Source organism: Chelon labrosus, assembly GCF_963514085.1.
Source record: "Chelon labrosus genome assembly, chromosome: 22".
Classification (NCBI taxonomy): Eukaryota; Metazoa; Chordata; class Actinopteri; order Mugiliformes; family Mugilidae; genus Chelon; species Chelon labrosus.
The window spans coordinates 2,182,211-2,206,180 of record NC_140355.1 but is presented as its reverse complement, the minus strand read 5'-3'; the positions used below and the strand labels follow the sequence as shown (position 1 = coordinate 2,206,180).

The window sequence follows — 23,970 nt, the reverse complement described above, 5'->3', positions numbered from 1 at the left end:
TATTTAAATTCATCATCAGTGACAAATAAACAATATTGAACATGGGGTACATATATTCGACTCAATTAGAGGACCCAAAGGCTTTGTGGAGAAAATAAGAAAATAAAAAAAAAAATATATATATATATATAAGTGGATAAATAAAAATAAATAAAAATCACAGTGAGGATCTCAAGGCTCTGTAGAGAGCTACAGTCCGGATGGCCTTCCTGTTAGTTAGTCCTGTTAATGTATCAAAATATATCCTCATTTCATTTTTAAATTGGTGTATATTGGGTTTTCTTTCAGTCCATTTGCATTTATGTATATAAAATCAAAAAAACACAGGAATCAGAGAGATCAGGTCTGTATTTTTTGAGAAAATGGTTCGTTGGGTAAATTAGGTGTATCATTTTATAATGAACATCAGTCACTTTATTGTTGATCAAATATTTTTTATAGTAAATCCAAACCAATTTCCAGTTAATTCCATCAAAAAGACCATTCCAATAACTTTTGGCACGAGAATTAATAGAGCATCGCGTCGAGGACTTTTGGGGAGTTGCACGTCTGGCCCTTGTGTAGGACGTACGGGGGTCCGCAAGGACGTAATAGGTCCGTACGCCCCCTCGCGCTGTGTCAACGCGGAAGCATAATTTGGGCTTAACTTGGGCTTAACATCCACATGAATTCCAGGTCCAAAAGTTTCAGAACATTGTATTGTCACAAGATGGTCAATGTTATTTACTTCTGTGGTGCATTAAATTAAATGTGATTGTAATGGTCTAAGCACTGATGGCTCACAGCAAGAAGGTCCCGGGTTCGAATCCATGGGCCGACTGGACCTTTCTGTGTGGAGTTTGTGTCTGCGTGGGTTCTCCCCAGGTACTCCAGCTTCCTCCCACCGTCCAAAGACATGCTGGTTAGGTTGATTTGTGATTCTAAATTGGCCGTAGGTGTGAATGTGAATGGTTGTCTGTCTCTCTGTGTTAGCCCTGTAATAGACTGGAGACCTGTCCAGGATGTACCCCGCCTCTCGCCCGATGACAGCTGAGATAGGCTCCAGCACCCCTCGACCCTCCAGAGGACAAGCGGTTACAGAAGATGAAGAATCAGTGTTGTCCAGTTAGATTTTCTTGTATTTCCTGCTCTATTTGGTAATTGGTTTCCTCTTAACATTTAAGTTAGTTGTACTTCCTGTTTTGTCTTTTCCTCAGTGATTATTCTAACCTGTCTTGCCTTGCATCTTTTGTCTGTGTGCTCCTGCCCTCATTAGTTCCACCGGTCCCTCAGTCACCCTTAAAAACACGTCAGAGACATCTTAGTTCAAGAATAAAGCATTTATTTAAAGTAGATGTCAGTCTTAAATCTCCCAAAACAAAGCTTGGATGTTGCCCCAGAATGCTTTAAACAAGAAAACAAATATTTGATCTAATCCTCCAAATTAAAAGATAAAATGCACTGTTTGTCACTGCCTTCCAAATTATGTAGGCATGTGTTCAGAAATCAAATGATAAGGTTCATGTCAGAAATACTTGAGCATAGGTCAGTGAGGCATTAACAAATAATGTTGGTGTCAAATGAGAATGTTTTCTTGTGTGCAGTAGAGACTATTTAGTTTGAGTATCAGTTCCTTATCACTGTTTTGGAGGTGACACAAAAACAGGCGCGCTATATTCATGAATGTATCCAACGGGAGAAAGTTTGGCATCTGAAATATTTGTTTTTGAGATAATTGTTGCAATGATGTTCTTATTTATTGACGACCCAATCATTTCTGTGTATGTAACAGTTTCTGGTGCACACAAAATAACTTTCACTCTCCTAGTTTCTTTTCAGGGACTCTATTGATGTACCAACTGTTAGGTTGACTTGGTGTTTTTTACAGTAACAGATGATTAGATTAAGGTTCCATCTGTTGGGATGCAGGCTAGGAGCTTTGGGTGGGAGATTCTTTCTTTCAGGCCGCCTTTGACCCAGCTCTGTAGTGGTCTTTATAGATTGTTGAGTTCCAGAAGGGTTTGGTCCAACACCTGGTGCATGTCCAGATTTTCTTCTTTGGCATGGGCCAGTTTCTCTGGAGTTGGAAACAAAGTCACAAGTGAGCTACAAAACACATTTCCTGTCTGGGACAAAACATACTGAAACTCTCATGGAACGCAAAAGTTTACCAAACTAATCAATCAATCAATCAATCAATCTATCTATCTATCTATCTATCTATCTATCTATCTATCTATCTATCTATCTATCTATCTATCTATCTATCTATCTATCTATCTATCTATCTGTCAGATGGGCTAATACATAAAAAAAATATGTTCACTAACAGGTAACTGCACCCTTCTCAGATAGTCTTTATACACAATATAATTTAACAAATAAGTAGTAATTCCAAAAATCTGTGTTTAAGGGAGACCACTACATACACATGATGTATATTATATATGTATAGTATGAATACCCATCAGCCACAACACTAAAACCACAAACAGGTGACACGAATAACATTGACGATCTCCTTGCCATGCACTTATTTGATGGGTAACCACAGTAACAGCGCTCCCTGATGGCAGTGGCCTTGTCTAGCACCACTATGAGAACTTCTCAGGAATGGCCGAAGAAACCCAGACTCCAAACTCCCCAGAATCCAGTCCAATTAAAAATGCACTGGAACATGCCCAATCCACTGCCACTGTGTTTTATTACTTGTGCTAGACATCGCCAGAAACCCCTGGGGGTTGGTGCTGTATTGCCAGAACAAGGTAGTCCCAGTTCATGTCAGGGTTGAGTAGTATATATTCTCTGTCTATTAGTTTTTTCTCAAATTCAAATGCTCAAAGTAGAAACAAGATACTTTCCATTGTACTGTTAACTTTTAGAGGGCATATATAGATATATTTGTAAGCACTTATTTCACTAATAGGGTTAGATATAGCCACTTTAAGAATTTAGGCCATCTAATTACTGTGCTGGTGGTGTTTGTGACATTATGCCTCAATTAATAAGATTAGAGGTCCTGTAGAAGGTGCTGAAATGTGCCATGTGTATACTGACTGACAGCTGACCCTTGAGCTTGCCCTTGTCCAATATTGCACACCCTCATCTGCCTCCATCTGCAAATCTCAGCACAAGATGAACACCAGAACCAATTCAAATCTGAACTCGCCCTCACTTGTTAAACATGAGTTACCTTGTTACTCACTTGAAAGTGCTTAGTCACAATTCTGTGACTTCATCCACACCAATATGTTTTATTTTTAATTCATTTTCCCAAGTCAGAAGTTTACATCTTTGCCAAACACCTTTAAACTCCAGTTTTCTCCAATGTCTGACATTTAATTCTTAACATTTAGCATTTCTTGTCTTAGGCCAGTAAGGATCACTATTTTAGGTGTGTGAAATGTTAAAATTGTAGTAGAGAGAAAGACTTTTATTTCTTTGATCACATTTACCCTTTATGTCCTGTGCCCAGCATGTGCCTGTGTCCGCAGTGTATAATAAGTGTGTGACCTAAGTTCTTCTTCTTCTAGATCAGATTTGTCTTCATCCAACTGCAGTGGAGCTAGTGGGGCCTGCAGCTTAGAGGCCTATATTCACAGATCTGGGGTTATTATACATAACCAAATTTCTACTGTTACACCCAAAACACATAATAGAGCCCGGATAGCTCAGTCGGTAGAGCATCAGACTTTTAATCTGAGGGTCCAGGGTTCAAGTCCCTGTTTGGGCGTTTCTTTATGTGGCATCTGTGGATAGTGGTCCCAGGTTCACCCCCCAAACCCATGGCTTAGCAAGCACCCAACCCCAACTTGCTCCCCATGTGTCTGCTTAGAGCCTGCATTTATTCCACTGTACACACTACTGTGTGAACAAATGGATGGGTCAAACAACAGTATCTATTATTATTAAGAATATGCAGATAACACACTCTACAGCAAGAGAGAGTGGCGCATGTCGTGATGTCCCTCATGCAGATCACGAACCCATCATCGGATTTGAGGAAACACATCTCGGTATGTGTTCAACAATGTCAGATCTGACAACAAGTCAATGGCAGTCTACCTTCCGTGAAACTGAGTGAGTCAGGGAGGACTCAGATATATCCCACAGACAGAAGAGAAGGGTGTGGAGAGTCCCAGGAAATGACTGCACAGATGTCTGTCACCCATCCCTCTGAGAACGGCTGTATGTAATACACTTGTGCAACAGCACCAAAGCTTGTAAGACAGATACTGACTCCAGAAATGTGAAGTTTGAAATGTGCAGTACAGATATATCGATTAATAGTTCTTACATGAAGCACATTACAATGTACAAAGCTGTGTTTTATACTCATATGCTGCTTATAAATATGAAATATAGGAAGCAGATGGCAGGAAAAGAAGGAAAAACTGAGAAGAGACAGAAAAGTTCTGAGAGCTTTAAACCATTTATTCCAGACAGGAACAGGGGAACAACTGAATATTTCACCAATGAGAGGAAATCGACTGGTAGACATGCAGCAGTAACTGGGTGAGCAGTAACGTAACCTTCTGTGAAAAGACCAGTTCTGTGTAATAGAGATCCAGTTAAATAAATGGAGGGTGAAATCAGCACATTAAGTTTCTAGAATCTTCTAGCCACTGTGGAATGGAACAAAAGGACAGAGACGAGGCGGAGAAGAGTTCAGACAGGAAGCAGGGCAGAGAGGAAGTAACAGAGCATCTACAGTGTAGTCATGTCGTTCAGGGCCAGGTCCAGCTCCTCACTAAGAGCCTTGCCCTTTAGCTTCTGAGCGTACACTTCATCTGCAAGAGGACACGCACACAGAAACACACGTAGACGAGGGATTGTACAGAAAGACACACAGAGGGCAAACAGATGACAGGAAAAGAAAAGTGCAACAGTGAGAAAATTAAAGCGTAACTGAAACAGGAAACCTTCACAGTATCATTACATCAGCTGGATACTACACCTCACCAAGCACAACTATCAGACAAAGCATGCAGGTTTCAACTTGAAGCTCGACCAACCAAATCACATCAATCCTGAGCTCTATAAACTGGAGAGAGCTAAAATCTGAACACATCATGCTCCATATACAACACATCCTAATACAACAAATGCCAGAGACAACAGTATCAGGACAAGCCAAACAAACACATCCCAACCAAAACCGATTTTTCATGCATTTCATTGTTAATGAAATCATTAGTGCAGTCGTATGCCAGAATTACACCCACTGGAAGCCATGCTGGAAGTCTACACATCCTTGAAACTATATGTAATCATGGCAACACAGGGCAACCTGACGTCCAAGTGATTTGGGCACATACAAGTTTATGTAAGTTTCTGATTTGAATCCTGCTTGGCTGGACATTTACTGTCTGTTATTCCCCTGCGATCTGTTTCTAGCATGACTATCTAAGAAGGGCACATTTGCCAAAAAGTAAGCGATAAAAACATAGATATCCCACAGTGTAAAAAAAATCCATAAAAAATATGTTACAGCTGTTCAGTGCAGAGTGAATATCTTTTATCTAGGCTTGATAGTTTTACTGCTTAAAAGTCTCCTGTTGTAGCCTAAGCACAAACTGCTTGATACTCATTGTGCAGTGTTTCATGCTGCCCCTCGTGCAGTCTGTCAGTGTACTGTAATGTTAGTGTAACACTTTGCTTTCTTGAAGGCAGAGAATGCTCATATGCCCCCTGCTGGCTGTTTGCCATTTTACTAGTAATAAGGATGTTAAAGACATTTGGAATGTGACTTAAAATGTATATCTGCACGTTATCCATCGCCATGCTATACTTTTTTTTCTTGTATCTGTTCTATGACTCTGCATTTGACTAATTTCTTAATCAGTTGCATTGTCCTGCCCTTTGACAGCAGTCTTGTCCTAAACTGCGTCCTGCAGTCGTCTGCACTCTGCTGTTTCAGTCTTCCACAGCACATTGCCCTGTCCAACAGGCCTGGAGTATTTTCTTCTGCAAACCCATCCGTTCTTGATTAATATAAGACTAAAGCAGCAAGCATAGTTAAGGAAGTGCAGTTGATTTTATACTTTGAGTGCCTATAAATGAGAATTTTCCAAAACACAAGACTGAAGCTTGGAGACTTCAGACTTAATTGCAGTTTTGCCCACTTCTAGTAGCTGCCTTCTAGATTTACACACAAATTTTCAAAATGATACATCTTATATCTGCAGACATAGGCAGATGATTAATGGATGAGACATAGGTCTTGTAACGTCACTTTGTTTCGTCAGTCAGACTGACAATGGCACTCCCCAACGTTCTTCTTAGAGATGTCAAAGAATGTGCCCTTCCTCTCTTTTCCTTTCTTTTGTTCTGTGTGGACACCTGGGTGTATTGTGTCATACCAAGCAAACAAACCCGACATAGCTGTGCTCATCAGGACCACAAAACCCCAAAAGTAAATCCCACAGAAAGAATGCAGAGTCTCAGTATTATCATTATGTCACTCATACTGGCCACTGTGCAACTACACATCGCTACTTAAGATCACACTAAAAAGTAATTAATTGAGTTAAAGGTAATTTGTTCGTTCAGTTAGTAGTGGCTTCTTCATCTGAAAATGAAGTACACAGCACAGCTGTCCAGTAAGTCATCCATTTCGTTCTAACAGTAGAACTGGGATTAGTGAAGCTGTTTGTTGCTTTATCATTATTCACTGAAGGACAACGATCAGACATGTTAGTGGAAGTACTGTCTGAGACAAGAGGTGAGTTATGAATACCTTCCAAATCATCAATGGTCTTCTCCAGCTTGGCCACAGATCTCTCAGCAAACTCTGCACGGGTCTCAGCCTGGAACACAAACCACAGCAAGACTCAGTGCATAGACTGGCATGTATAACACAGTAACACATGGAACGAAATGTGATGGGAAAAATCTCACCTCTTTCAGTTTGTCAGTAAGAACTTTAATTTCTTCTTCATATTTGTCCTCCTTTTGCGAGTACTAAAATTACAACATAAACATGGGCGTCAATAAAGCACAGTGAAAATATGTTTACAACAACATGTACAGTATGAAATACAAAACAAAAACCTAATAAATGGATGCCAAATCCATTCTTTGTTGTATTACTGTGGTAGATTTTTTGCAGAGCATTATTTTATTCCATAGACGATAGTTTAACAACACTTGCTGCATTTTTCAGAGTATTTTCAGTATTCTCATAAAGTGTATCTCTAACATCTAATTGAATTTAAAAATGCTATCCCCTGTATGATTAAAACTTCACATTGACTCATTTACCAGATTGCAAAAATATGACAGCAGGAAGGGACATTTTGGTCAATAAGACTATTTAATTTTGGTTTGTGTGACAAATCACTACTTGTTAGCATAATTATTAACATGGCATGAGATCCTTTACTGTAAAGCCACTTTCCATCGTGTCAAAAGCTGAAGAACTTTTAATTTAGCTTAATTCATTCAAGACCCTTCCTTCACCCAAGTTTTTAAGTTAAGTATGCACTGTTGGTCTTTTCGGATTGGGCTTGGATTTTTAATCTCTGTGTGTCTCTAAATTTATTTAATGAATCTTGTTTTGTATGGTATTATTTACAGATTACATTCCATACTTCAGTGTGGACAGGATGTATACAGTCGGACTGGCCACTCCTGAGACTATTGCCCCTTAACTCCTACTGTACCTTCTCAGCCTGGGCTTCCAGTGACTTCAAGTTGTTGGTCACATTTTTCAACTCTTCCTCAAGGTCACCTGATTTACTGAACAATGTAAGAAAGAGGACAAGCAAAAGAAGAAAAGAAAAAGCAGTGATTTGAAAGGTAGGACAGCAGAAAAGATCGGACCCTGACACTGCCTGAAGGCTCACTCCACTATTTTAAAAACTTCTTTTTTTTTTTGTCTGTCTTAGTCAGATACAAAATCCGGGAATCATTACATCTAACTCTGATTCAGACAGAAAACTAGGGTTTCAGCAAAATGCCAAGTGTAGGTAGGAGCTAAATGTAGCCATAACTCTAATCTGGTTTAATGACATCATGAATATAGACGGATTAGAAGTAAGGACCAACATAATAAGTCTGTTATTCTGTTATTCTAGCTGTGAAAAACATCCCCTCAAAAGCCTAAAACCAACAATATAGTAAAACAATAACAGTATAAGCCTTTCTCCCGTTATTTTTTCCCTGCCTACCCTTTCACTATGGGGGGTAGGTACATTTTTTTATGTGAGGTTATTTTATATTATATACTAGAATGAATTTAAAAAAAGAAGGGATGGGGATTTATTTATACATCAATACAAGCCTGATTCCTATTTTTAACATCATCAGTTAGACTACTATAAATGAATATAAAAAGAGACGTTTTGTCACTACATTTTAACTTTTACTTTGCTGTATCCAAATGTGAAACCACTGCTGGTGTTAGTCTTGTTATAAAGAGAAGTATAGAATTATAGGAGAAAAAGAAAAGGCAACAGAGACTATGACCACACTGATGCATTCCATAATACTTGAAGGATGCTGTCAAAGAGGTTAAGTGCAGGTTAGAGAGAAAACACAGACAGAGAAGTTGAGCGGCTACAGGTCAGAGGAGCAAGGTAGCAGGTCACAATAAGACCCTGGTGGACTTTTTACAATAAGTACCTCTTCCTCGCCGCACATCATAGACTTCATATTCTGGTCCATTAGCCTGAGCTCCTCCTCCAGCTCCCTCACTCGTCTGAGGGGTTAGTCCGGGAGGTTGGGGGTGAGGGGGACAGTGTGCAGGGCAACCATAAAACAGCACAAGTCCCATACAGGCAGTGGTGGTGCATTCATGCATTCATGATGCATTGTATAAAACACACAGAAAGAAAAAAAAAAACACACATCCAGGTCTCTTGGTGATTAGTACATTTGTTATAGCCTATTCAGTACTTCGCCCTGAATTATTTCACGAACATCAATTAGTCAACAATAATAAAATAGACTAACAACAATTTTAATAACAAATTAATCATTTAGCTCAAAAAGAAAACCAAACTCAATAAGTGGATCAAACGAAAGTGATTATTAGTTGCACTTGTTAAAAGAGCCACTATGACATTATGTCCATGCAACACTTACAGTGTGTACTATTTATACAAACACATTGTTGTAAAGTAAGAAATTCATCAATGACAAGTGAATGTGTAAGATCACATGTTAAAACAGTAGCGATCACATGATCTCTACTATAACAACATGAATAATGCATAGTGGCTCTTATGTCGGTGTGAATTTTCGTGGTTCAGGTATTGACTTACGCCTCAGCCACTTCAGCACGCTCCTCTGAGCGCTCCAGATCACCCTCCAGGATCACCAGCTTACGTGCAACCTGCAGACATTCAGCACATGCTCACATGAGTCATTCAAACTAATAGAACAAGTCTCTTCAATTGTTCTGTTTATAAAGAGGGTCTGTCTTTACACTCACTTTTAGCATTTGTCTTCATTGAACATAATTTGTTAGTGTTACAATTCCACTGTTGCGTGTGCATTATATTGAAAGACAATTGTAAATCCTTGTTCCCCGAGAAAGTCTTTTTCTACACAGAGTAATGAGTTAACCATAACTGAATGCTTTAAAAATGTGTTTGTTTTTTCAAATACATTTTAGATCACTGGATGTCACACTGCCATCTGAACGGGATCATTTTTAGTGCCGGTGGAACAGACGTTAAACCTTCATATTACATAAGGTAATTTATTAATTTCTGAGTGAAACAGAATATGTGGTTTACATGTTAGATTTCTCAAAATGGGATTAGTAATACAGCAATGCATCCCTCACTTTTGTTTTTTTTTTGTTTTTTGTTGACAGATATTTCACATATTTGAGGAAGACATTAATGAACAGTTAATACTGGGTCACATCATTAGAACTTGTACAAGACACTTGTATTTCAGTGTCTACAAGTACATTTTACAGCTTGAACACATTGCATTCCGAAATTCTCCAGTTCAGAATATGTGTGTAGAATAAGTTTTAGGTCCACGCAATGACCATGAAAAAGAAGTAATCCCACCTCTTCATATTTGCGGTCAGCCTCCTCAGCAATGTGCTTGGCCTCCTTCAGCTGCATCTCCTGGATCTCCATTTTCTCCTCATCTTTTGATGCTCTGTTCTCTATGACCTTCATTCCTCTGAATGACAAGACGGACAACAATAAGCAGTCAGTTACATGTGAACGATTACATATCACGATCCTCAAACTGTAAAGTCATGAATGGCTGTGAAGGAGCTTGATCAAGCTTGAGAATATAATATAACGCTAACACTGGCATTACTAAAATTTACAAATTGGAGATATGACGGTTGACATACTACTGAACTAAAAACAATGTACCTTCACTAACAAAATAAAAAAAGACCCAGAGAGGAAGATAGTGAGTGGAGAGCAGGAGTGTTAAGATTGTAGATGTTGGAAATAAGGTTTAACCTCTCGCTCTCATCTGCAGCTTTCTCAGCCTCCTCCAGCTTCTGCAGTGCAGTAGCCAGTCTCTCCTGGGCACGATCCAACTCCTCCTCTACCAGCTGGATGCGCCTGTTTAGAGATGCTACCTCTGCCTCGGCCTGTAGGGAAGCACACAGAGGTCCCATTATTGACATAACGATAATCATATCTGTCTATCTGGCAGTTGTCTTTGAAAGAGAACGCAGGAAATCAATCAATATCACTACGTCAGATACATACTACACAAGAAGACAACATACTTCTGTACACAAAATATAAGCAATGTAATATCTCAAACACTAAGACAGTCTTACTCCAAGGAAACTGAGAACATTGATGATCAATCATTAGGTAAAGCTTTGGCTCACTGTAAAATGCAAGAGAGAGCTCCTTAAATGTTGAAGAAAGAGCAGAACAACAAAACCAAAGGGACAAGTCAGTCTGGAGGCAATAATGGCATCATTGTCATGTATCATGTCCAAAGTAATTTAGACTGTTATTTAGCAGACACTATAGGTAATATGAGTTGCCATTTTTTAAAAGCACATTTTCTTCAAGAACACCTTTGTCTAATTAAAGGAGCAAAAGTATCCCTCACATTTAATCAATACAAAAAAAATACAAAATTCTTGTAATCTAGTAGGCTAGTATGTTTTTTGTTCAATTTTATGTTCTTCCAGAGAACCTGAGCTCTGCTACCTATCACAAACGCAATGGAAGAGAACACAAATTATACAAACTAGCATGTTATTATTAATACGTAGTAATGTTAAAGTATTATTATTACTGCTACTTCCGGCCAAGCTCGGTAAGGTAAAGTGATGTTTGACTTTACGTTAAGTTGCGAATAACGTGTTACTGATTATTTATTTTATTGCTGTTGCACATTTAATAATTATCCATTTATCCCATTCCAAACGCCCACGCCGTTCAGCGTGACAAGAAGTTCATTCATGAACTCCCATAGTTTCCGGTCTGGCGGTCTTGAGACGTATTTCAGTGCGTTACCCTCTCTCTGGCCTGCCTCTCCATGTCCGCCTCCCCCTGCAGCATTTCGGCTCGGTCCTCCGCCTCGTACGCCACTTGCTGCAGTGTTTGGATTTTCCTTCTCACCGAGTCTATGGATGTAAAAGTCGCCATGCCGTGTGGATTCAACTCCTAGCTTCTCGCAGGTGTCACTGTGTTTCCATGGCAACAGTAAGAGGCCGGAATCAACGCACGTTACTTCCGGTCACTACTTCAAAATAAAGTTAATGTCTATAAACCTCGTATTTTGAAATTATGCCTGTTATCTGTCTGGTCTGACACTACCTCGCCAGCGAAAAATAGTTAAAAGGGCCACAGGCAAACTTTACCACACTGTCTTACAAATGCCTGTCTTAGTATTCAACAGCTGTCAAAACACAAGATACAGCACACAGACTGTCAGTCACTCCAAACACTGTCCTGGTGTTCAAGGTCTAGAATCTCACAGCATTCCAGTTGGTCACTGGCCAGTGCAGCAGCTGTGGGGGCACATACTAAGGTGGAGGCAGGGGTAGATCACTAGATGGGCCTACAAGGTGTCAAGGGTCCATAGGGGACATTACACAGTGAAAGGGGTCAGTCTCTCATGTCAGTTCAAGAAGCCCTAAAGACCGTCTGACAAATAAAATCAACTTTCACTGCGAAAGCATTACATAGAAAAAATATTTTGTATTTTGACGGACATTTGCCTCTGTTGTTGAGACTCTTTGAGTCCTCTGTCTCAAAAGATGCTTGATTCTCTTGTGGTGTAGTGCTATGAGTAAAATGGAGTGCTACCTGCTGAAGTGTTGGTATTTCAAATATTAACCCTTTAATGTGATACTGTAATTAATTCTGTATCTAGTGATGTGCCTGAAGCAGACACAAAATGTTTTGACCTATGTAGTAGTCTTATTGTACTGATCGTGTAGTGGCTGCACAGCACAGTTTAAATGCACAGCAAAATTTCTGAGTGATAAATGACAGTAGGCTAAAGGCTAATAAATAAATATTTAATAGGGGGCTAACAGCATTGTAAATAGAAACTGAAATTTAGACAGTACTATAGTTAAATTGAAACACCATTAGGGAGTCAGCAGATGGTGCTGTTGTTGGTGCTTGGCAACAAACTGTATTGCAACTATTTAAGACAGGGCTCATTTCAAAGACAGACTGCTGACTGTAAATGGCATCTGACTTGTCCAGTGGATGGTTTCCCATCAAGTCCTGCAGCATTCACAACAAAAATGTGTTTGTGAATAGAACTTGAAGTCCTGAGGCAGAGACGTTCATGCTCGAGTGAACACCGCCTAGACTCCTGTAAGCAGGGGAAGTATAAACAAATCCATGCATTGCTCCAATTCTTTTCCATCTTTGGTAACATCACAGCAACTCTGCCCAGAAGAAGGTCCCACTCCTTTCAGGACAAATACACAAGGCTTCGCTCCTCCCAGCGTCACTGTGACATTTTGCACTAAAATTGGTCATAAATGCTATAATTCATAACTCCTGCATGAATGTCATAACTGTCCAGAAATAATGGCCCTAGCCTTAACAGTAAATTCTAATCTCAGACGTAATGAAGCCTAACATTATATTGACTAAGTCAATTTTAAATTGGTCAGCATAATAGTGTCCTGACTTCACAAAGTAAAGTAGGAATAGGAATTCTGTAACAGAATTCAGGCACCTGGGCAAATATTGGAAGTTGAGAATTTTTAAACCTGCTTCCTCTCAGTTCCAAATGAGAGAAAAAAAACAGTGAGCAACACCCATTTTGATGCTAATCTATTCACCTGAATACAGGAAGACTTGAAATAATTGTGCCTAATATTCTTTTACATTAATATTTAATAGCTCAACACTGTGAAAAATGAGAATACCCAGGACCAATAGGGATGCATTAGTAAAATTGAAGAGATGACTTTTAATTTGGCCTTGAAATGAACTTGTAATCATAGAGGTTTTTCGATATGTTATCATTTTCCTAAATTAAGTATAACATTTCTGTTTTATTTGTTTGATTGGGTTCTTTGTGTCTACTTTCAAAGCTTGTGTGGATCTGAAAGTAGATGTTTTGAGTAATTTTTATGCAGAAATGTACAGTACAATACATAAAAGAAGTTATATCAACCTAAGGAGCAGCAGCATCTGTACATGCAGGTGCTACACAAGCACTCAAGAAACAAAATCCTCTGCACCAAGCTCATGAGACTGGTTAGAATAGCTGGCATTTCTCTCGACGTGCTGACAAGTTTTATGATATGTTGGTAGTATTTGATACTACACAAGACAGATTTAATACTGGATCTACTGTTGCTGTCAGCAGTGACACAACTCAGCAGCAATTTTCACTGGAACGAAACACAACGCTGAGGAGATTTGAAAAATCTTTAAATTGCACTAAATTTAATTATGACATTGTTATGATTATTGGACTGGTATGAGCTGCGGTGGAGGGAAGCTTGATTGACACTGACAAACTGGCCTGTGCATATTTCACAGTGAGAGCGCAGACACGCCCCTCTAATTTCTAGCACGAATAATGTCACTGATGTTTTAAATTTATAGTTGTTCAGTAGTTTGAGTTACAGCCCAGTGACACTTTATTAAACACTTTTCAGTGAAGACAATGACAGCGCATGTATTCAGCAAAAGTTTGTTAATGTGGTCTTAACATTGTTGACTCGCAGCATAAATAGTTCACTTACATCAGTAGCCTTTTTCTCTGCCTGCTCCAGCTTCTCCTGGGCATCCTTCAGCGACTCAGAGTATTTGTCCAGCTCATCCTCAACTCCTTTCAGCTTCTTCTGCAGACCCAACAGCTCCTCCTCCAGCTACAGGCAAAACACACCAACACACAGGAGAAGCAGAACATGTCAGATATTTGAAAATAACAAGATGGATAAGCAAAAGTGGTTTATGCATAAAGAGATAGTGGAGAAGCAGCTACAGTGAAACAGTTTGTGAGGGATACTTATGGGATATAACAATGTCTATGCAACCAGCTGGTTTCAACTACAGTCACTGGAGCCCTTGTGTCAAAGTCAGATCCATAACATGGTCTCACTGTGGCTTTTTTTTTTCTTGTCATGTTAGTTATCACATGTCATGCAGTACTTCCATATCAGAATGTGTACCAGTCAGCTCAGTGGAATAATAGTCATCCTGGCTATGAGACTCCAAAGCTGCACGCTGTTGTATTTGTTAAATTGTAAATACTACATAAATACTAATATAAATACTACTACATTTCGGTTAAGTTCAAACCACAACATATGGCATGTCGAAATGGAGTTTGGCATCTAATAAGTGCAAAAAGCAAAAAGTGCAAAATGAACTGAATAATAGTGAATAAATCATACGATATTGCACAGACAAAAACAACTAATCCCCAATGAGCAAGTACTTTCTGAAAGTGAGAAAACCCTCTCAAGGCAGGCAGCCATCTCCCTTACCAGAAGGGTTTAGAAGAGAGTGGAGAGGGCAAAATATTCAGAAACAACAAACAATAAACCATGGGCAGGATGACGGACCCAGTAACCATAAATTAAGGGCTTCGTTTCTATCTACTGTGTGAGAAATGTGATCTCTCTTGATAGTTCCTGTCAGTATCAATGTGCAGCATTTTGGCCAGCTAGAAGCTGTTTATTATTTGTTATTCTTGGACATACTGATAATAAGGAATTAAATAGTTGAGCCTAGATGTAATAAATACATGGGCTCATCTTTCAGCATCACTTTAAGAATAATGTTGATAATACTCATGTGAAGGACTGCAGTCCTGCAGACTTGTTTTATGTTTTAAATGGCATATCTTGGTCATAAATGTTCCTCATATTATTACTGGAGACCAAGGTTATGCAATAACCTGTAACTTTTAACAGTTCTGTTTCTGACCGTTAATAAACTGTAATGGCTGACTGAAATTTTTCAAACAACCCTTTCAATTGCAAATTATCTCAGAGTTGATTTGCAACTGGTTTATCAGTTTAAGAAATAAAGGAGAGGTCAGATGTACAATAGGCTAGTAGTTGGCTAAAACACTTGGGTCAAGAGGAGGCTCAATGTTTAATTACAGCAACTTAAAAGCATGTCTTGAAGCCATTTTATAAAGATAGATTGATTAAATCTACTATGAAAGTGTTAGTGAAGGGTGAAACAATCTGAGTGGGGCGATTTAGAAGAAAAATGTAATATACTGACAGTAAATGTTTAGCAGATACATTCCATTCCAACATTCTCTTTGGCACTGAGCAGTCAGTTCAAATGTTTTCCATTGCTAAAATGTTATCAACAATCAGCACTGTGTTTCCTACAAACGTATGTACTGTATTTGCTTTTGGAAAGAGAGTAATGTATGCCCACCTGACAAAGCAGTCTCAAAAACATTAATGTTAATATAGCATGTCAAATTTATACAAATCAGGAATAACATTATGACCACCTGCCTAATATTGACTCATCAGAGAATGAACATGGGCCTTCTGAGGGTGTCCTGTGGGGTCTGGCAGCAGAATGTTGTTAATGGGGGCCCTTGGGTCCTATGGGTTGAGGGAAGGGCCCTCTGTGGATCACCTTGTGCTGTTCTTCATGTTTTCTGATTTGTTCCTAAACCCTTTTGTGTGTGTGTGTCTGAGTCAAGCTGCATCCTGCTGGGGATGGCTGCTGCCATCAAGGAGTGTCATTGCTATGGGGTGGGGGTGCCTGGTCTGGTCTAGATTGGTGGTACATGTCTAAGTAACATCCACATGAATGACAGGTCCAGCAGAACATTGAATTGTCACAAGATGATCAGCGTCATTTACTTCTCCTATCAGTGGTTTTAATGCTGTGGCTGATCAGTGTGTGTGACCAAAGTTCATCACGTAAAGTCAAACGTTAGCTGTATATCCCTTAATATCATTAACAAACTGATAAAAGTGGCTCTGAACATAAATCACACGCTAGAAAAACAGGAAAATTATGACCTCTGGGTGAATTATAACCCAGAGGAGAGGTTGTAATTTGTAGCACCCTAACAATTTTCTAATAAAAAGTTTGGCATGAAATTTGCTAAACACATTCTGAATGGATAGACCCTTTTATTTGACCTTATAAGAGAAAACACTATAAATCCATCACAACGGATTGTGGACAGTGTTATTGTGTTCATAATAAGATTTGCCCTTTCCATTTTGAACTTGGCTTTTGTCATCCAATGACTCTTTTCCAAAGATTGGTTCAGCAAGCTGCCATTTGCTACAACACGCTCGAGGACTATAAAAAGCCAATTGTAGATGACAGTGATGTGGCCAGATGACAATGTCCTCGGAACAACTGTCCTTTCTATTTCACTTCTGACCGCCTGTCCCAGACAGTAACCATGTAAGGGCTCTCGCTCACAAATAGCATCAGGCAGTTCTGATCCGACAGTCAGAGTTGTAACTCCCAAACCAACAACCTTGAATCTCTCTAAGAGCAGCGACAATTCAAAGAAGGTTGGGGTCTTTAGGGGGACACAGAAATAGACATGCCACCATTCAATGCTACAGGGCAGAGCAAAGACATTGTACAGGCATTGTAATAACTACAAGCTGGGATGTTCTGGGAACAAATGCTATGTTGGCAGTTGCATAGTTGAATAGTTGCTATCTATTTATAGATTGCTACCTGATCTTGTCAAATCCACTGAGGAGAGACTGCAAGCCATAAATGAAATCTGTAATGGATTCCACATTTGTCACATGCTCAAAGCTAGAAACAACAGCCAATTCAAAGGTGCAGGATGATATTAATTGATTGGTTAGAAGATGGTGTCTAAATGGCCAACCCCGGACTTACATACCAAACCTTCACACACATATTCTGATAATTTTTTCCATTAGACCATCAACCATCATCTCATCGTGTCTGCAAGGGTTTATGAGAGAATAAAATTTACTATGTGACTGGAGTTCAAACTTGACAGCAAGTTCTTGACCCTGCAACACATGTCTACCGTTTTTTAAAGTGGTTGTTGACAGTATCCATAATGGGCTGTGCAAAAGGGGGTACAAAAAAAGTATCCATGGAAATATTATGTTGAGGCTTTATAACGACCTGGCTTCTTGCTGTTTGTTATTTGAATGGAATAAATATCGGAACTTGGTTTTGTTAGAGAGACAATAGCAAAAGTGACCAGTGAAGAGTGGTATTCTCCTGACCTTGGATTTCTTTTGCCTGTCTGTGTGGTACTTTCTTTTCAGCATGTACAGCACAGGTCCATTCAAAGTGAGGCAGCCCAAAGCAAATTGTTGGAAAATATGTCTTAGACTTGATAAAAGATCTGTGTCTCAGATCAACATCTCTCGGCTAGTACTGTATTAGCAGTAATGTATGGCATGAATAGCAATGTCAGGATAATACATAAAGCACAAATACATTTTTAATGAAACACTAACTGGGAGTAGTTTTTATATCAGCATGAGAAGCAGGGTTCAAAATATGGATGGGTGTTGGAGTTTTAGGGGGAAACCTTCTTCAATTATATACCAAAGACGGAGAAAGTAGGTCCGAATGATGTGGTCAAAAAGTGTATGTACTATGCAACTGAAGTCTAACTGTAAGAGACTGTCACCAAATATGGCATCAGTGTGACTAAGCATCTAGCAAGGCCAAGTGACATAGTCCCCATGAATTCCTCAAAATTACATTGAATTATATTGAATATAGTCATCTGTCATTTGCATATTAATATGTATGAGTATTATAAGTCCAGTGTTGACATACATGTACATTACTCTCAATGGCCACATTCTTTAATTGTGTCCATATTGTGACTGGAGTCCAAGTACAGCTGAAGTCCAAAGTTTCCATACACCTTAGCCAAATACATTTAAAAAATGTCTTTCACAATTCCTGACATTTGATCTTAGTAAACAGTCCGTCAGTAAGGAATAATTTGCTTTATGTAATATACTAATAATTTATGTAAAGAATGTGAAATGCCAGAGTAATAACAGTAATAACTTTTATTTCTTTCGTCACATTCAAAGTGGGTTAGAAGTTTACACACACTCATTTAGTGTTTGGTAGCATTGCCTTTGGGTCAGACGTTTCGGGTAGTCATCCAAAGCTTCTTATAATAAGTTGCAGGAGATTTATCCCATTCCTACTGACAGAACTTGAAGGCCTCCTTGGTTGCACATGATATTTCTCTTCTGCCAACTAATTTTCTACTGGACTGAGGTCAGATCTTTGTGATGGCCACTCCAATACCTCAACTTTGTTGTTCTTAAGCTATTTTGCAACAACTTTGAAAGTCTGCTTGTTGACATAGTCCATTTGGAAGTCTTATACGGTATGCGTCAAAGCTTCAACTTCTTGGTGGATGTCTTGAGATGTTGCTTCAGTATATCCACATAATCTTCATTCCTTATGATGTCATCTATTTTCTGTAGTGCAACAGTTCCCCCTATAGCAAAGCACCCTCACAATACGATGCTGCCACCCCTGTGCTTCTGTTTTTCCTCCAGACATAATGATGGTCATTATGGCCACGCCATTCATTTTTTGTTTCATCAGACCAAAGGACATATCTGCTAAAGATCTTTGTCCCCATGTGCTACTGCAAATCATATTTTGGCTTTCTTTTATGATGGTTTTGGAGCAGTGGCCTTTCCTTGCTAAGCAGCTTTTCAGGTTATGTCAATGTAGGACATGAAGGATATTTTTGGACCAGTTTCCTCCAATGTCTTCACAAAGTCCTTTGTTGATCTTCTGGGACTGATTTGTACATTTAGTGTCCAAGTTCATTCATCTCTAGACTACATGTATCCAGGTCCCATGGAGTTTTTATACCTGTGAGGTTGTCAAGAGGTCATATGTCACCCTCTGCTTCCTTGCATTGCTATGTTCCTGTCTGTGTTTCCTCTCTGCCTAAGATGTGCTGATTGGAGCTGCTGCTGGGTGTTACGTTCTTCAGTTTACCTGTATCTGTGGTACTGAACTGTGAACCAGCCTTCAATCTTTTGTCTGTCTTGTGAGCACAAATTCCCAAATTGCCTGCTCTTCCTCTTCGCAGCAGGAGCAGCCCAAGCTCCAATGTTCGCCATTCGGCTCCTTAAGACTCCTTCGTTTTCTTTTGGAACTCGGTTCTAGTTTTTGTAAACCTTTGTCCATCAAACTCATGTTTTTGAGCCTGGACTCCCGAGTCCTGCGCCTGGGTCCTTTAGTTGTACTCAGCATAATAGAGGTATTATTTGTAGCAACGAACATGGTAGCTTCAGGCAAAGGTGGGAAACCGAGATTTCTTTTTTGTTTTTTCCCATGATGTTAAACTGCTTAGACTAAAAATGCCTAAAAATGTATAAAGGCACACCTCCAAATTACTCAAGAGAGGACCTTGAAGAAAGCCTGCTTAAAAGTGAACATGACCTAAGACTGCAGTGACCGTTTTTCAGCACAACAATGACACAAAGCATACAGCCCAGAAAACACTGCAGTGGTTGTAGCCAAAGCCCAGATAATAATAAAAAAAAATAAAAATAAAGAACTGGTTTTGCTGAGTTGGGTTTGTAGGCCAACTTTTATTTGTCTCTTCACATTCACAGTGGATCAGAAGTTGATATACACTCATTTAGTGTTTGGCAGCATTGCCTTTGAGTCAAATGTTTTGGGTAGTCATCCACAAGCTTCTTATAATAAGTTGCAGGAGATTTATCCCATTCCTACTGGTAGAACTTGAAGGCCTCCCTGGTTACAGAACGCATTTTTTGTTCTGCCAACAAATCTTCGATTGGACTGAAGCCAGAGCTTTGTCGTGGCCACTCCAGTACCTCAACATTTTCAGATTGAGATAAACACCATAGGAATCTGAATATGGCAGTTCATGGATGCTTTGAATCAAATCTGATGGAGTTTCACAGGATATGTTAGGGAAAATGGGATAAAAAGTGGGTACAAAGTTGGACTTTTTTTTGGACTGTTTCTTTTCTATTAATCATCATACAACCCAGCAGAGGGGCCTGACCTCAAAGTCTGGACGAACAAACTGAAATTAGCTGACTGTACACAACATAACTTTGTGGCTGTCTTTTAACGTGGGTCCTTGACGAACACACTCAGATACTTGGATTATGTTGCAGGCACCAGATGGTTTAATGAACTTCATTCAGTAATTTTAAATACATTCTAAAAATGTCACAGTAAGGTGTCAATAACAAGGGAAATATTACAAGTATTTGTACTTAATAAAGTAGGATGTTAAATGAGGGAAGTGAACGAAATATTTTATATACCTGAAAAGGATATAAAGATATAAGTACCACTGGTAGTTAATGGATTATATAGCTGCCATTTTTCTGGTAATTTAGATTTCCAGTTACATTGTAAAATTTTTGAAATGTAATACGTGAGCTGTCCTCTGGCTATGTCCAGGAATTAAATCAATAATAAAACTTACATATAAAACAAAATCCGGTTCTAAGACACACATTATTATCAGTCTCTGTATCGTCTCTAATCATCAGCCATGGAACAATACTTAACTAATGCTTGTTTTACAGAAAGGTTCTTTTTAAGATTTTGCTCTATCTCCTTCAAAGCTAAAAGCAACACTACGTGGCTTTTGTTGGACAGTGTGGCCAAACAAAGCCATATGAACTTCTCTGCCCGTAGATTTTTGGGGGAACAGAGCTGGTATGGAACTGCTCTGTTGGAAACTGATTATCCTCTGGCAGAGACCTTTCAGCCAATCAGATCATTTGGGTGGGCTTTATGCAGTGATGGACAGAAAAGTAACGGTATCATCAGCGTCATCTGAGCATGGTGTGGATGAATTAGTTTAAAACAAAATGGCTCTGATTGGTTGTGGGACTGTACAGATGCATGCAAAGGTATTTTTTCCCTCTGCATCGGTTGAAACAGGGCCCATAATGAAATCCAAATGGAGTGTTAACAGATTCATATTCTGAGAAGAACTAAGTGTGGCTAGGCCAGACATGATAACTATGAGCCAATGGTAAATGCTGTGGTGTAGAACCACAAGTCAGAAAAGCGACTTAGTCATTTGCAGATTGAAGTGAATGTCAGCAATATCCTTTGAGGGCAAACTTAGGGTTGGAGTCAGATTAGCATCATAAGAGATGACAGGTTAGTGTTTGGAATAGGTCTAAATTAAGGTAAGGTATGATATGTATGGTTGGGGATCACCACCTACTCCTGAGTCATGGAATCTACAGCCCACCCATAAGCTGCTGGTCATGTAACACCAAGTAAGACTGTAGCTGCAAAACTCCTGAGTATAGAAAAGTGTTGAATTACTCATGGATTCTAAAACTACAAGTCTCTTTTTAAGGACAGCAGTAAATCCCATCTAACCTGCAGCTACGTATATGGGCCTCATTGGTGCCAAGGCCCAGGTTGTTAAGCCCTTCATGCATTGGAACACACGACCCAAGAAAACTGGTTCGCTGCCTCTGCTTAGAACCCTTGACAAACTTATGCACACATACAGGCTTGCATACTGAAAATTCCTTCTCTTTCACATTCACATATTTTTCACAGTGATATATACTGTATTTTAAAAGGCGTTTATAAATACATCTATGAAAGTTGTCAGTCATCCAGGTCATTGTACATCCAAAAAAAAAAAACAACCTGAAACAAGGGCACCTGGAGTTTCTAGAAGATGAGAGACCAAACGTCTCCGAGAAGCTCTACAAGTCCAGTAGACTTTGTTTCAGCTTGTTTTTTATTTTTATTTTTTTTTTGGGGGGGGTTTTATAAATACACTTTTTTGCAGTATTTTGCCATATTCACTACTAAAAAAAATCACTGTAACTTAGAAGAAATTACTTGTAACAACCAATACAGTGTGTGATGGTGTGTAAGAGAGCTAGCTTCATCCTTCTACCTGTTTGCATTTGTCCTCTGCTCCCTTCTTATCCGCTTCAGCCTGCTCCGCACGGTCTATAGCATTCTCCTTATCCAGCTTCAGCATCTGCATTTTCTTCTTGATGGCCTCCATGTTTCTTCAGGTGTTGCGCGGTCTGGGCAGAGGAGAAGAGAAGAGGAGAGTAGAGCAGAGCAGAGAGCTCGGTTATCCGGAGAGTCGCACAGGGAGCGGTGTGTGACAGGGACGGAGGTGGACAGGAGCGCGCGTGCGGCTTGTCTGAGCTCGAGGATGGAATACCAGCTGCACGAGCCCCAGACGGTTTTTTTTTTTTTTTTATCCCGGAGTGGATCCTCGCGGGTCGTTGACCATATTTAGGCAGCGAAAGTTGTCCGGTCTGAAGGGTGACGTCGCTACTCAGAGCGTCTGACCGCGGGCATTGGCAGACGACGTGTCCCTCCACCTTGGACATCAGCAATATCCAAAATATCTAAAATATTATTTTCACTCTCCTCCTTGAAAGTAGTCTTGTCAAGTGATAAAGCCAGTAAGTAATCTAATCTTCTACTTAACGTAGAAAACTAAGTAACGAGAATATGAGTTATAATTGGAGGTGTACAAACTGAATACACAAAATTAAAGAGACTTTGAAAGACTTAAATAAGAATAAGAACAACGTCTGCGTGTGCTGGAAATGGAAAGAGACGAGCAAATCGAAGCAGACATATCTCCTTCCTTTCTTTCCATTTCTGTGTGAGCTGGGAGTAGTTTTCCTGTTGTCAACAAGAGCAGGAATGTGGGCATTAAAAACAGATTAAAAACATTTTATTTTTTTAACTTGGAAAGAAATGTCGAAGTAAATAAACACAGAAAGAAATGCAATGAACAGAATAAAAACATACATTTGCCTCAACTTTCACTAAACATAAGAAACTGTTCGCATATGGCAGACATTTTAAACGGCTATTCATAATAAAAACATTCACAACATTCAAATAAAAATTACTGATATGGTCTTTAAGTTTTTATTCTTTGTTTTGTGCGTGCAGTGACTGAAGGGAAAAGGGCTCGGCATGCCAAAAGAATAGAGATACACTGTGCAGTGTAACTTGGATGTGTATATCCTGATGACATGCAGTGCCTGCAGAGTGTGATGTGTGTGGTGCTCTCAAGTTATGGCATTTAAACATGGGATTTCACACCACGGATACACACTGGAGTGAGCTCGGTGTCTGGCTCTGTCCCCCTCGGTGCGCATCTGTGTTTCTAATGTATTTATTCACATATGTGCAACGGATGTCACTTGTGACATTCAGAGACGTAGTGTGAGGTGTATCCGTTCAGACCTCATCTACACTGGATGGTGTGAGACAAGGCAGGAGAGACACTAGATATTGTGTGATCATGGGGAGGATTGTCTTTCCCAAAGACATTTTTTGCTGTACTCCATTGCATGAAGTGTCATAAGTAGGAAGTTTCCTCTTGCATCTCCATACTGACTGATCACAGTCAGTTAATACAGTCAAGACGTAGTTTCAGACTCCAGCAACACATTGTAATTTACTGAACATCAGGTTTAAAATCCCCACTATTTAATTACTGTACGTACTGTATATGATTACTCATTTGATTACTCTACACACATTGTAATTTACTGAACATCAGGTTTAAAAT

At 39.4% G+C, this 23,970-nt stretch overlaps 1 protein-coding gene across 5 annotated transcripts; it reads right to left on the bottom strand.

Annotated features, from left to right (window-relative positions):
* Nucleotides 1-1,095: 1,095 nt before the first annotated feature.
* On the bottom strand, nucleotides 1,096-22,575 carry tpm2 (tropomyosin 2 (beta)). Of its 5 annotated transcripts, none has more exons than XM_084572273.1 (9): nucleotides 22,318-22,575; nucleotides 14,153-14,278; nucleotides 10,422-10,555; nucleotides 10,008-10,125; nucleotides 9,246-9,316; nucleotides 8,605-8,680; nucleotides 6,880-6,942; nucleotides 6,719-6,788; nucleotides 1,096-2,056 (listed from the first exon to the last, which is right to left on the bottom strand). In XM_084572273.1, the coding sequence occupies exons 1-9, from the start codon at nucleotides 22,429-22,431 to the stop codon at nucleotides 1,974-1,976; spliced, it is 855 nt and encodes a 284-aa protein (XP_084428399.1). In that variant the 5' UTR covers nucleotides 22,432-22,575; the 3' UTR covers nucleotides 1,096-1,973. The 5 variants fall into 5 exon arrangements, with proteins under 5 accessions (XP_084428399.1, XP_084428398.1, XP_084428402.1 ...); XM_084572272.1 differs by lacking the exon at nucleotides 8,605-8,680 and adding an exon at nucleotides 7,644-7,719; XM_084572275.1 differs by lacking the exon at nucleotides 1,096-2,056 and adding an exon at nucleotides 4,505-4,769.
* Between the last annotated feature and the right edge of the window lie 1,395 nt (nucleotides 22,576-23,970).